Below are 12,528 nucleotides of genomic sequence, written 5' to 3'. Positions count from 1 at the left end.
TTGCCCATACTGTCCGTGCCAGGCTGGCTTGTGCCTAACTCAACAGACAGTGGAGAGCCATTGAAGTCTTGGTCAGAGAAGTGACATACCTGGAAGTGATTGTAGCACACACAATAGATGGGAGGGAAGAAAAAAATGTTAGAGGGTTTCTGTGGTAATTTGCAGGAATGGTATCAATGGCCCTAAATTAGTACGATGACAGTAGTAGTGGAGAAAAGCAGATGCCAGAAATAGTATGGAGGTAGGATCAGCAAGACCTGGCAACCAACTGAACACGGGGAGAAAAGAAGAAAGGCAAGAATGAACTTGAGGTGCAGATCCTGGGTAGTTAAGGGAATTGCTATTCCAAATAGCTGAAGTTAAACAAAAAATTGACAATGTCAAATAAAGAGGTACTGTCTTTATTTTCTGATGGTTAGCTAGCTCCAGCTTCCTTTGAAATAAATACCACTACCTGTTTATCCTTTGCTCCATTCAGGATTGTTGCCATCAACCTACTTTTTGTACACCCTCATCTCCCACTTTTTCCAATATGAAACTCCCTGGAAACACCCATGAGCATTTCAGGTTGCCCCTGTGCCTCTACCATCTTCACTTTCTCATCTGCTCATTTCTCCTTCCTCTTCAGCCAACCAGGCCTACCCAATCTTCATGGCTCAACTCGGCTCCCCTGTGAAACCTTCCTCAGACACATGGATTTCTCCTTTTCCTGATTTCTCGTACCTACTGTCTTGGAATTCTGGAGGCCATATCATTAGTTACCACTGTCATGTGAATGCTTTATTCCCACAACTATATTATAGGCCCATCAGAACAAGTTTCATATTTTAAATGTTTTTGAGTTCCTCCTCAGTCAATGCCTTGCACAAAATATGTACTCAGGAGACACTTCATTGATTGATCCAAAGTCAATTAGTCTCTAAGAATATGAATGTCTTATTTCATCATTAATAATTTACTTTTATTAAACCATGTTTAGATATCAGACATGTGAAATGGAGAGATTCACAACTTAATACTTCAAAATATCCTTGAGTTAAGAATCTCTACTCTTAGGAGCTGTTGTTGCCTAAGAGATTATTTGAAAATACTACTTAGTCACAAATTTTTGCACCAGCTTCCTTTCAACCCTCTGACTGTTAACGTAAAAGTACACCAAACAGTTCAGTGATCATCACTCCAAAATGATTTTTTTTTTTTTGAGACAGGGTCTCCCTCTGTTGCCAGGGCTAGAGTCTAGTTGCCTTGTCATAGCACACTGCGACCTCAAACTCCTGGGCTCAAGCAATCCTCCTGCTTCAGCCTCCCAAGTAGCTGGGACTACAGGCATGTGCCAACATGCCCAACTAATCTTTCTATTTTTTCTAGAGACAAGGTCTGGCTATGTTGCTCAGGCTAGTCTTGAACTCCTGGCATCAGGCATCCTCGAGCCTCAGCCTCAGCCTCCCAAAGTGCTGAGATTACAGGGTTGAGTCACTGCGCCCAGCCCCAAAATGATTCTGTCTTAGAAACAACCTAATTTGTCATGAGGACTGTTTTACTTTCAGTTACCTAGTGGTTTTTTCTACCTTCATGTCCAACTATCTACAGTACAGACAATTCAAAATATATCCATAGAAAAGTTGGTATATTTTACTTTCTGGAATAACAGCTGCCTTCATTAGTCCCTCCCTCAATTAATTGCAATGATTCAGTTCTCACGTTTCACTCCCTCCCCGTATGTGAGAGAAACACAAACAAAAATGAGGTTTATTGAGGAATCATAAAAATGGGCATTGTTGTAAAAAGGAATCCAAAATACTCTTGAGACACTCTCTTAACCAAACCTGCTCTCCTCACTAAGATATTTCCTCTTGCGAGCAAAATCACGGAGGAGACAATGGGGAAAAGTGTCAGAAGGAAAGGAAGCAAGAAAGGCGTACTTTGCCAATCAAATTGACCCTGGTCCCTCTGAACATCTGGCCCCAAATAGAGCAGTAAGCAATGACAACCGCGACCCATACGCTGCTGATTCGGGCTCAGGCTTTCCCTGTACTTCTCCTTCCTCTTGCCACAGCGGGGCCTGAATGACAGTGTCCTTGCTTTGAGCCCAGGTACACAGCAATGCGGGGTCTCGCTGGGAGTTGACCTCAGACCGCTCGGCCCGCGTCCGGCCCGCCTTTCCCCCGAGGCCTGGCAGCCCCCACCCAGTCGAGGTCATCTAGGGATTGGGCTCCCAGCCCGTGGGACAACGGGGCCGTACCTCGACCCCTCCTTCCCCAGCACTAGCGCAGGCTTCGCGCCCCGCCCGGCCCGGGGACCGCGGGCGACGGGGGAGGGGCGGGGCAGCGCGGCGACCGTTAGCCGCGGTCCGCCGTCACGCCCCAAAGTGCACCGGGCAGGCCCTTACCGCAGCGGAGAGGGAGGCCGGGGGGAGGCGGCGCCCGGCCCCACGCGGGGCGAGAAGGCGGAGGCGGCGGCGCAGGCGGCGGCGGCAGCCGCGGGGGACCCCGGCGGGCGCCCACGACGCGGTGGGCTGCATGGGCGCCGCCATAGTGGGGACGCAGCGGCGGGCGGAGCGCGCGGCCACGACCAGGTCGGGCGTCCGCGGCCAATGGGCGCGCGGGAGCCGGGCGGGGCGCCGGGCTGGCCAATGCGGAGCTGCGCTGCCCGAGTGGGCGGGCGCGCGCCGGAGCTGCCCAGTAGGCACAGAAGCCGCGGAGTTCTCCGGCCCGCCCACCCCGGGGACCCCGGCTGGAGAAAGCTAGGGGGCGCGGGGCTCCCTTGGGCCGAGCGGGTCCTGCCTGCCTCGCGTCGGTCCCCTCCAGGGCACACCCGGCCGTCTGGAGGAATTCTCCTTCCCCGGCTTTGCGGCCTGCTCGGGCGGCCCCGAGGACCCAGGCCCTGGAGAGCCTGTTTCCTTGCCCGTGCGCGGAGCTCAAAGTGCAGGGTGGTTACGGTCATTCCACGTCGAGGGGCACCTCATCTCGCCCTCCGTGTCACGAGTGCCGCCAGTCCACTCCATCTGGCCCAAGGCTTTGGACCTCCGTGCCCAATCCTGTGGGGTAAGGCCACGGAGGTCCAGGCTACTCTTGTACGTTAATTTCAGAGCCTCGTGGAAAGTGTGTAGTTCGGGCACGTGGGCATTCCGCCCCACATACACTTTACAGCCGTTTCCCACCCCACTCTCTCATTCCCGCAGCTGAGCCCTGGCACAATTTAAAACTTAATTCCTCAGAGGGGTCAGGGAAACTTTAAACTGTAATCCTAGGATGCCAGCACAATGACCCTACCTTTAGGGCAGGCAGCTTGTCCTTTGTGGCAAAAAAGCTTCTGGGAGGAGCCTGGCTGGCGGGCCTTTCTGCCCGGGGTCAGTCTTCTAAGGTCCAGACCTGACCGCGAAGGCAGCCAGTGGGGGAGAAAACAGGCGGGTTCCATATGATATGGGAAAATCCTGTCACCTCTGAGTTTCTGTTTCCTCAGGGTTATCACTTTGCACAGTTTCTAGAAAAATGGTCAGCTGTTAAGAACTCTGCTGGGATTAGACCAGGCACCCAGCCCTGCAGGTCCTTCAGTAAGACTGGGGACACTGGCGTCAGTGAGAGAGGCAGGAAGGTCTGAGACTCTGTGAAGAAAGGCGGGGGAAGTGCTCCAAAGATGCGTGCTCCCAGGGCTCAATCACCAATCCACTAAGGCCTGGCTCTGCCCAGCCTCCCCTGGGAATGTGGGGGCAGGGCAAAAAAGTCAACCTTCCTTTCTTGGCCCCAGGAGGGAATTGGCATAGAAAAGCATCTTTGAAAACTGCTGCTCCTCCCTTTTCCCACAATCAGACACCAAGTAGCAACCACCTCCTAACCCCGAGGGACACAAGGAAGCACTGAGAGTAGCTGAGCTGACACAAGCCTCTCCTGCACCTAGACAGGGCCACGGCATATAGTACCTAGCTGTCCAAGGGCCAGCTGGAGCAGCTCTGCTGCACCCAAGTCCTGTTATTCACTGTCCCCTCCCTGCCCTGCAGCTCGCCATCCTTGTCCACTTCAACCTCAGGGACCCACAAGGTGAAGGGAACTGGGTCTTCCTCCAGGGAAGCTTCTCACCAACTACAGATAGCTCAGAGCAGCTTCAGGACCCCACTAGGGGCTGAGTCCCTTGCTCTTCAAGCACCTAAAATGCACTCCCTCCTTCAAACTGGTTCCAAAATTTGTGTAGAAGACAGATGCTGTAATGGACTTAGGCCACTGAAGCAAGAGATTAGGCTGTTGAGAGGACTGGGGCGTCTGGTGCTTCTCTATTACCTCCTCCTGCCCATCTCCCAGGCAGGGGGATACAATGCAGAGGTGCTCATAGCCAAAAGTGTCCCCGCTCCCATGTCCCACCATGCTTGGCCCAACACAGAGCTTGACAAAGAAGGGACCCATCTCTCTGGAACAGCTTCCTAGATCCTGCCTTACTGATTTTTGTAATGCATGGCCTTGTCCCAGAGCCTATGACTCTGGATACACCCCCAGCATGACCCTGGACCATTTGGGCTCCTTGGGGCAGAGACAGCCAATCCTCTGCTCAACACATTTTATTGCTAAGGACAAGGTGATGCACCGGTTTTCAAAATAATTTGGTTTATAGCGTTCATACGTAACAAAAAAAGGAGAAGTATTATAAATCTTATTTTTGTATACACAAGGTATAGGTGTGAAGCCCTACAATCCTGGGCCCAGGCAAACAAATTCATGAGGAGCAAAAACCTGTTTAACCCCTTCAGTGTTGCCCTCTAGTCCCACCCCCACCCCTAAATCAGCTCCCTCCCACCCCCAGTGGGCCTCCAGTGGCCCCAGTTACTTCAACCTAACCCTCCCAGCCCTGCACCCCTGCATGATTGCAATATTCTGTTGATAGAATCACCCACCAGGCTCTGCCTGCTTCCATCATTAAAATCCCCCCTTCAGGGTAGTCCCCACCCACACCCACTAATACTGTGCCACAGGGGCTCTGTGCCTAGTGTTGTGGGCACACACCCATGTTATCCCTATGTTCTCCTTCAAGGGAAGACAAAGAAGTGGCATCAACTCTTAGCATCTCAATACTGCAGCTTTGCCAGCACTCTCTTGAGGCTGCTCTGGCCGAGACAGATGCCACACCCATCTCCAGCCAACCCCAGGGGCCCTTACTCAGCTCATCTGAGGGCAGAATTTCACATTTTGTTCGCCCTACATAGGCAAGGAAGAAAGTAAAGGCCAGGGGCTGGCAGAAGCTGGTCCAGACCAAACACACAAACATACATACATACATACAAACATACACACACACACACACATAAATACAAAAGTGGGCATGGGGGCAGGCACCAGCACCTCTGCCTAGTTGGTGCAGGCGACTGTTAGGAAGCTAAGTCCTAGGCCAGGAACAGGGCAATCAGTCCAGCCAGCACAGTGGACCCCTTTATGGACTGGGGTCAGTCAGTGCAGCCACAGGATTCCAGTGCTCAGCCCCTCAGCTGGAAGATCACCAGCTGCTGCCACATGTCCAGAAACGGCTTGTCCTTTCACTATAGCGGAATGCCATGAGGGTGGGGTGAGAAGATGATGGTGTTGGTTATTTCATTCCTTTTCTTTTTACAACTTCACTTTTAGAGACTTCAGAGTTCCAAGTGTCTGCTGTGCTGTGGAACCCCAGAATGCTCTTGCCTTGATGGCTGGGAATCTCTTGGACCCTGGAAGCACCTACTCCATGATGGCCCGGTATAGTGCAGGCTCAATATAATCTTCCCGGTATCTTGAGTTGATAACTCGTTGCCGTTTCTTTTCTTGCTTAACCTCTTTCTCTGTGAAAATCTCGTTGAAGCGCATGTCTGAGGCTACCGACTATAGAAGAATAAGCAAGCGAAACAATCACTTTATGGCCAACTACCCCAAGAAAAACACAGGGACAGATCCTTGCCTTGTTCCCTCCCTCCCTCCCAGACAGGAACCAAGGGCACAAAAAAACAAACACTTACCAGTCTAGACTTGACTCTCTTGGGAAGCTCTTCATCCAGCGTATACACATCATCTCTCTTAACTACAAGCTGTGAGCCATCCTCAAACTCCACCTATCAAGGAAACAAAAGCCTTTTGGTTAGGAAATCCCTGACTCTCTCCCTGGTGCACCATATGCAGTGGCAATTCGTGCAGCCAAAAGAAGGAATTAGAACACTGAAATACGGGCTACCATGTTTGAAGCCACACTTGGCAAGCTGGACACAGGGCAGACCCCTAGCTCTGAAAGGGTTACCAACTCATTAGTTCTTCCAAGAGCAGACTGCCTCTGGCCCAACAGGAAGCGATGATTTAATTACATGCCCCGCCTCTCCCAGCAAGAACCTTTGGCTACCTGGTACATTTGGATGGGGTGGGAGGCCACAAACTTGGCTCCATAGACTTGGCCATCTGTCCATCTCACTTGGACCACTTCCCCTTCAGCAGGAGGACCCAATTGGAGACAGTCCTGGCTCTGAGGAAATAGGAAGGAAGGAGAGTGAAAAAAAGTCCATTTGAGCACAGTGGTAACTACCATCTACTCAGGAGAGAATGAACCAGGACAAATTCCTGCTCCAATACTCCAAGCAAGGCATCTCTCTCTAGGCTGAAAGATGTAATAAAGACGTGCTTGCAGGCCGGGCGCGGTGGCTCACGCCTGTAATCCTAGCACTCTGGGAGGCCGAGGTGGGCGGATCGTTTGAGCTCAGGAGTTCGAGACCAGCCTGAGCAAGAGTGAGACCCCATCTCTACTAAAAATAGAAAGAAATTATATGGACAGCTAAAAATATATATAGAAAAAATTAGCCGGGCATGGTGGTGCATGCCTGTAGTCCCAGCTACTCGGGAGGCTGAGACAGGAGGATTGCTTGAGCCCAGGAGTTTGAGGTTGCTGTGAGCTAGGCTGACGCCACGGCACTCACTCTAGCCTGGGCAACAGAGTGAGACTCTGTCTCAAAAAAAAAAAAGACGTGCTTGCTAAGTCAAAGTCTGCCCCATATCTCTGTCCCCTGGTGCTTCTAGGTGACAAAAAAGAATGGCTACAATAATTTAGTAAACATAGAAGACAGGTGCTGTAATCAAGAGTCCTTCTTGCATTCCCTCAACTCTTCCTCTAAGGGCTGCCCAGGGCTCTGCCATGTTGAAATGCTACAACTGTACTCAAAATGTGTTCTTAATAGGAAAGGTACGAAAAGAAAGGATCACCCACCATGGGACTTGGCAAAGTATTTTAGAAGTTCTACTCCTTCCAGAAGTGGGTAGATATCCTAAGGTGAGTCCTCACCATATTCCCAGCAAAGGGCTTGGTATATAGTGGGAGGTCAATGTACATGCATGTGGGTTGAATGAAAGGTCTGATGGGTAGACCTGAGAGAAGGTCCTTAGAGACATGGTAAAAAGTACACATCAGAGAAGAGTGGGGGGCAGGGGGCAGTGAGTCTAAAAAAGGATGTGGATATTCACAACTGCTCTTACCAATGACTGTACATGACAAGAGTTAGAAAAGGTCTGTCCTGTCCTGCCGTCTGCCAGTTCATTTATTGAGCAGAAACAGTTTATACTGTATTGACAATTCATTTACTGAGTAGGTAATAAATATATTTTGTATCAATCTAACAATTAAGCAGAAACTGCAGCCCCCCCGCCCCCTAAATCTGCGGTGGAAGTTTTAGCTAGTCAAACTTATGTGACAGTTAATAAATCACTTAAGTTCTCTGCAACTCATTTCCACCTCTTGTAACAGCAGTTCTCCAAGTGTAGTCCACGAACCTCTGAGGGGTTCCTGAGGCACTTCCAGGGAGCATGTGAGGCCATGACTATTTCCATAATAACGTTAAAACACTAGCCTTTTTCATTGTGTTAACATTTGCAGTGATGGTATCAAATCTATGATGGGTACAACTGCTGGCACCTAAACACAAATCAAGGCACTGGCCCCAAGTTCTACTCATTATTATTACATTTTTCACCACTGTGCACTCATAATTTAGGGGGAAAAAAGCAGAAACTTGGTTTCACGTAACGATGTCCCTTGATGGAGCAGTAAAGATTATTAATTTTGTTAAACCTTAATCATTGAGTACATGTACAAATACTCATAAGACACTCTGGCTGCAGACCAAAGTATGATGGTTGTCTTGAGAGAAAAAACACCTGTGTAATTGTCTGACTTGTGAGCTATACTAGCTTCTTTTTTTGTGAAACACCAGTTTTTATTTGAAAAAAATGACTAACAAACTATGGTATTCAGACTTGGGGATTTGGCAGACAACTTGAAATGAATGAGTGAGCCTGTCATTTCAAGGAAAACAAGAGTCAGTATCTATTACCAATAATAAAATTCACACTTTCAAGATAAAATTAGAATTTCAGAAAAGTTGCATTCACCACTGTGAGCTTGAAGCTTTCCAAAATTTAAAGCTTTCTGATGAGATTAATGATACTAACAATGTGATCTGTTAATACATATAACATTTAACAACATTTAGAAGATCTCTATAGTCCAATCCACCCATATTTTCTAAATGACCAATGTATGATGTTATAAAATCATGCATGAAGTGAAAGATGCATTCTAAGTAAGATCAATGGATTTTAATATAACAGAGTATGAAAAGTTCATTGACCTGCTTTCAGATTCCACACTGCAACTAACTTTTAAGAAACTGCCACTTGAGTTTTGGTAGAGCATCAGAGAAGAATAATCACAATTATCTGAAAGGATGTGCAAAATACTCCTCCCCTTTCCAACTACATATCTGTGTGAGGCTGAATTTTCTTCCTATAGTTTAACCAAAACAGTATATCAGAACAGATTAAATCAAGAAGTGACATTAAAGAGATCTACAAAATTGTAGAAAAATAGCATTCTTCTCAATTGTTTTTGTTTTAGAATTTTTTTTTATTAAAAAGTGAATTAGTTTACATTAATTAGTCTCAGTGTTAATTTCTAATATAGTATATGTTGGTAGATATAACCCACAAAAACACAAGCTCTTTGGGGTTTTCAGTAACTTTTATAAAAAGGGATCCCTGAGATTACTGCTCTATGAGTTAGAGATAATACCACCCACTTCTCAGAGTTGGTATGAGAAGTGAAAGAGATTCTTGACATACAGCACTTAGCATAGTGCCTGGCATACTGTAAGAGCTTAATAAATCAGAGCTATACTACTGCTATGAATACTACTAATACCATCTTCACTAAAAGTCTACCTTATAACTAATGAATGTGCTTTTAGCAGTTAAGTTGCTAATGGTATAAACATGGGATATACCTGATTTGTTAAAGGAAGAAATGGTTTCCTTCTTCTCCACCTTGGCACTTAGTCTACCACATGAAAAGGCAGGGTAGGGGTAGGGGAAACTTGAACTAAGTCCTGAATACTGAGCCAGGAAACCTAGGATTGGGTCCAGGCAGGGTCTCTAGTGTCTCAGGTGTTGTTAACATGGGCAGGCCCAGGTGTCTCCAAGCAGTTTCTACTCAGCCCCAAAGCCTTCAACTGTGAAGAGACAAAAGCAGACTCTGCATATCTCCTAAGAGGGACTGGTAGAAAAGAGGTGGATACGTCTGAAAATCTTCCAGCTACTAAGCAGTGAAGCTGATGTTGGCACATGGGTTTGACTAGTGCAGGCTTTTCCACTGCACTAGAATGCCTTAAAACATAGTTTAGTTTAGACCAAAATATGTGCATGTTTCAAAGAATTACAGAAAATCCTGATTCACACAAACTTCTAGGGGAAGCAGGGTACCCTAGTGGCATGTAATTTTCTTTGCAAGGAAAGACCAATACAAATGCTTCTTTCTGTTTGGGGATCGACTGATGGGACCAGGGGACCTGGATAGAAAAGGCAGGGAGACCTACAGCCAGTTTGCCAGCCAGACCTAGAAACATCCCCCTATGCCAAACTGCCCAAGAAGCTCTTTGCAGACATTACCACTATGTCCTCAGGATACAGATTGTCGCTGAAGGAGCCATCATCAAAGTTGACTTCATAGAAGGTCTCAGTGGTGAGCCTGACCACCTCACACTGGTAGAAACGTCCATTCTTATGTTTGCTAATGACCTTCTGGCCTGCAGTGATGCTCTGCAAGGCCCCCTTGGCACGCTGGAAAAAACAGAGCCTTGGGTTATTCACACATTGAGTTGACAGGCCTGGCACATAGGGACCAAGATCAATTGGTTCCTCTCTATTGGGCAATGATAAGCATGGAAATGGGAAAGTAAAAAGGAAAGAAGAGACGGGAGCTGAAATTGGCCTTTACAGATATACACATCCCACCTAAGACACTGGAAGAAACCAGTATCATATTTTCCGCCATAAATTTTAAAACCTCCCTAGCTCCTAGTCCACAACTGGTTCTTATACCATACTACCTTACCCCAAACTCCCTGAACAGACTCTTGTGACTTCCCTGTTATTGCCAGGGCTGACCAAATAGCATCTACTGATGCTACAGCTCAGATATACAGACTACCAAAGGACAGACTCAATAGGTGACCTGGGGTCTTGGCCCCGCCAGGCAAAAAGCTCTACCAGGTCTTCGCACTAGCTCTACCCTCAACCAGAATGCTGCAGAAATATCAAAATTTACATGTACTTTCCTTTTTTCCATCTCTCCCCACTTCCGCTGCAAAACACCCTGCTCCGTCTCAGTTCCTGATTGCAGTTACTAATACTAATATTAGCATCCTTCCGTCTCTCAAGGGAGTAACCTAAGTTATCTTAATTCATAATCCCTCACCACTTCCACCTCCTCCTCTCTCCATCCTCTCAACCCATGAGGGTCAACAAACCCTGTCGATTCTACCTGTTGTAGGATCGCAGGGTCAGATGCGACCCTAATGCTCTGCCTGTGTGTTACCACTTCAAACCTCACTTTCTCCTAGGCTAACTGGTTTCCCTGTCTCAAATTCTTATTCCTTGAATCCTTTCCTCAAACAACTACCAGAGTGATTTTTTTAAAAATATAGTTCAAAATCATAATATCCTAAAAGTTCTCCTGATCCGATGGAAGAGAGGCCAAAGTCCTAAGCATGGCAGTCCCAGGGCCTTCATTACCTCTCGAGTGTCAGCCCCACCACATTCCTAGAACCAGTCTCTCATGTTCGTTCTTCTGAGACTTGCTCATTCTGTTTTGAAGCCTTGAATGGCTGCCTGCTCACAATTCCTTCTCTTTCCTTAAGACCCACTTCAAATGCCACTTTCTACCCAAACCCTTTCATAACTCCTCCAGCTAACAATGCACGTGTCTTTCTCTGTGCTTTGCTATTTAGAGAAAAACTGCAAAAATCTCTATTGTATAGTCAGTGGTTAACTGTCAGGAGCCCTCCCCATTAGTTCTCAACATTTACAGAACTTCTGCCATGTCCCTGACACTGGGTTAAGTAATAAGGACACCCAGATCAATAAGATATGGACCCTGAAGGAGTTTATCCCAGTGGAGAGGCAACAAGAAAACAGATAATCAAAAGGAATCAACCACAAGCAGTTTGGTGCCACTGGATTATGAAGTACTAGGCAGGGAGTAGGGGTGGACAGGAGCCATCTCTTAATCCCTTACTCATTAGCACTCTCCATAAAGCATAATGCTTGAGGAAATATTTGCTAACACAATAAATGGAGAGCATGCGAGAAAATGATCCCAAAAACTGTCAAGAGGATTCCATAATGGCAGCCTCCCTCACCTCCAAATTAGGAATCTTGTGCCGAAAGCAGGTGATGAAGACAACAAAAGGCCAGTCATCTGGCTGCATCATCACTCCGGCTGCCTGAGCACAGCTCACGTGGAAGGCAGTTGGGCAACGGCCGTGAGAACACTGCACACAGCAGCCAGCAGTTCTTTTCCTCCGCTTCTTACAGAAGATGCATTTCTGCAGCACAGGGGAAGAAAGCCAATGACGCCAGGAACTGACAGTACAGCCGCCTCTGTTGTTCCCCTTTCTCAAATGCAGAGCCTAATGAGCAGGAACCAGTCCCTTTCCCAAAACATTAGGACACACACAGCCAGCTCTAATTTGTCTGGTTATGGGTGTCCCCATTAAGTAATTTAACCACAGGGTGAGAATCACAAACTCTGACCAAGACCAAGGGGCAAGGGTGGCCACTGGGCCAAGCAGAAATACTTTGTTCCCCTCTACCCGGAGACCTGTAGGTAGGGTAATTTGTAGAGCCTGCAAGCCTGTCTCTTCTTCCTTACCAGTTTGAAGCGAGGCAGGGGGATTTTGCTCACATCCACTGGACTTCTTTCTGCAATGTTGACAAACCTTGCTTCCAGAATTGCCACAGCACATGAAACATGGACCCACCTGCCAAAAGGCAAAGGCTAGCTCAGTCACCTCTGGGCCCAAGGCTCTGTGGCCTTCTCTTCTAACGTGGGCCTGCTGACAGTGCATCCTTCCTCACCCAGCAAGCTCCAGGACCCAGGAAGGCGAGAATCACAAGTGTCTCCACAGTGATTATACGGAAACAGTTCCCCACTGTATTGCCCTGTGTTAGCACAGGGTCACACTTCTTACACCACTCACTCACAGTT

At 47.7% G+C, this 12,528-nt stretch overlaps 2 protein-coding genes across 19 annotated transcripts in view; both read right to left on the bottom strand.

Annotated features, from left to right (window-relative positions):
- ST3GAL3 (ST3 beta-galactoside alpha-2,3-sialyltransferase 3) overlaps positions 1-2,547 on the bottom strand; it is a 181,786-nt gene extending 179,239 nt beyond the window's left edge. For all 18 annotated transcript variants that reach the window (XR_011234560.1, XR_011234561.1, XM_069479816.1 and 15 more), the window contains exon 1: positions 2,390-2,547. The gene's annotated coding sequence lies outside the window, so the exon portion shown is untranslated. The remainder of the gene's footprint in view (positions 1-2,389) is intronic.
- Positions 2,548-4,531: 1,984 nt separating this feature from the next.
- KDM4A (lysine demethylase 4A) overlaps positions 4,532-12,528 on the bottom strand; it is a 44,721-nt gene continuing 36,724 nt past the window's right edge. The window contains exons 17-22 of the mRNA XM_069479815.1: positions 12,193-12,301; positions 11,681-11,866; positions 9,930-10,100; positions 6,346-6,465; positions 5,972-6,064; positions 4,532-5,837 (exon numbers count right to left, since the gene is read on the bottom strand). Of these exons, the coding sequence (XP_069335916.1) occupies positions 5,697-5,837; positions 5,972-6,064; positions 6,346-6,465; positions 9,930-10,100; positions 11,681-11,866; positions 12,193-12,301 (820 nt within the window). The 3' untranslated portion in view covers positions 4,532-5,696. The remainder of the gene's footprint in view (positions 5,838-5,971; positions 6,065-6,345; positions 6,466-9,929; positions 10,101-11,680; positions 11,867-12,192; positions 12,302-12,528) is intronic.

Source organism: Eulemur rufifrons, chromosome 8 (genome assembly GCF_041146395.1).
Source record: "Eulemur rufifrons isolate Redbay chromosome 8, OSU_ERuf_1, whole genome shotgun sequence".
NCBI classification, from domain to species: Eukaryota; Metazoa; Chordata; class Mammalia; order Primates; family Lemuridae; genus Eulemur; species Eulemur rufifrons.
The sequence above is the reverse complement of the archived record's forward strand: the minus strand, read 5'-3'. Positions and strand labels throughout refer to the sequence as shown.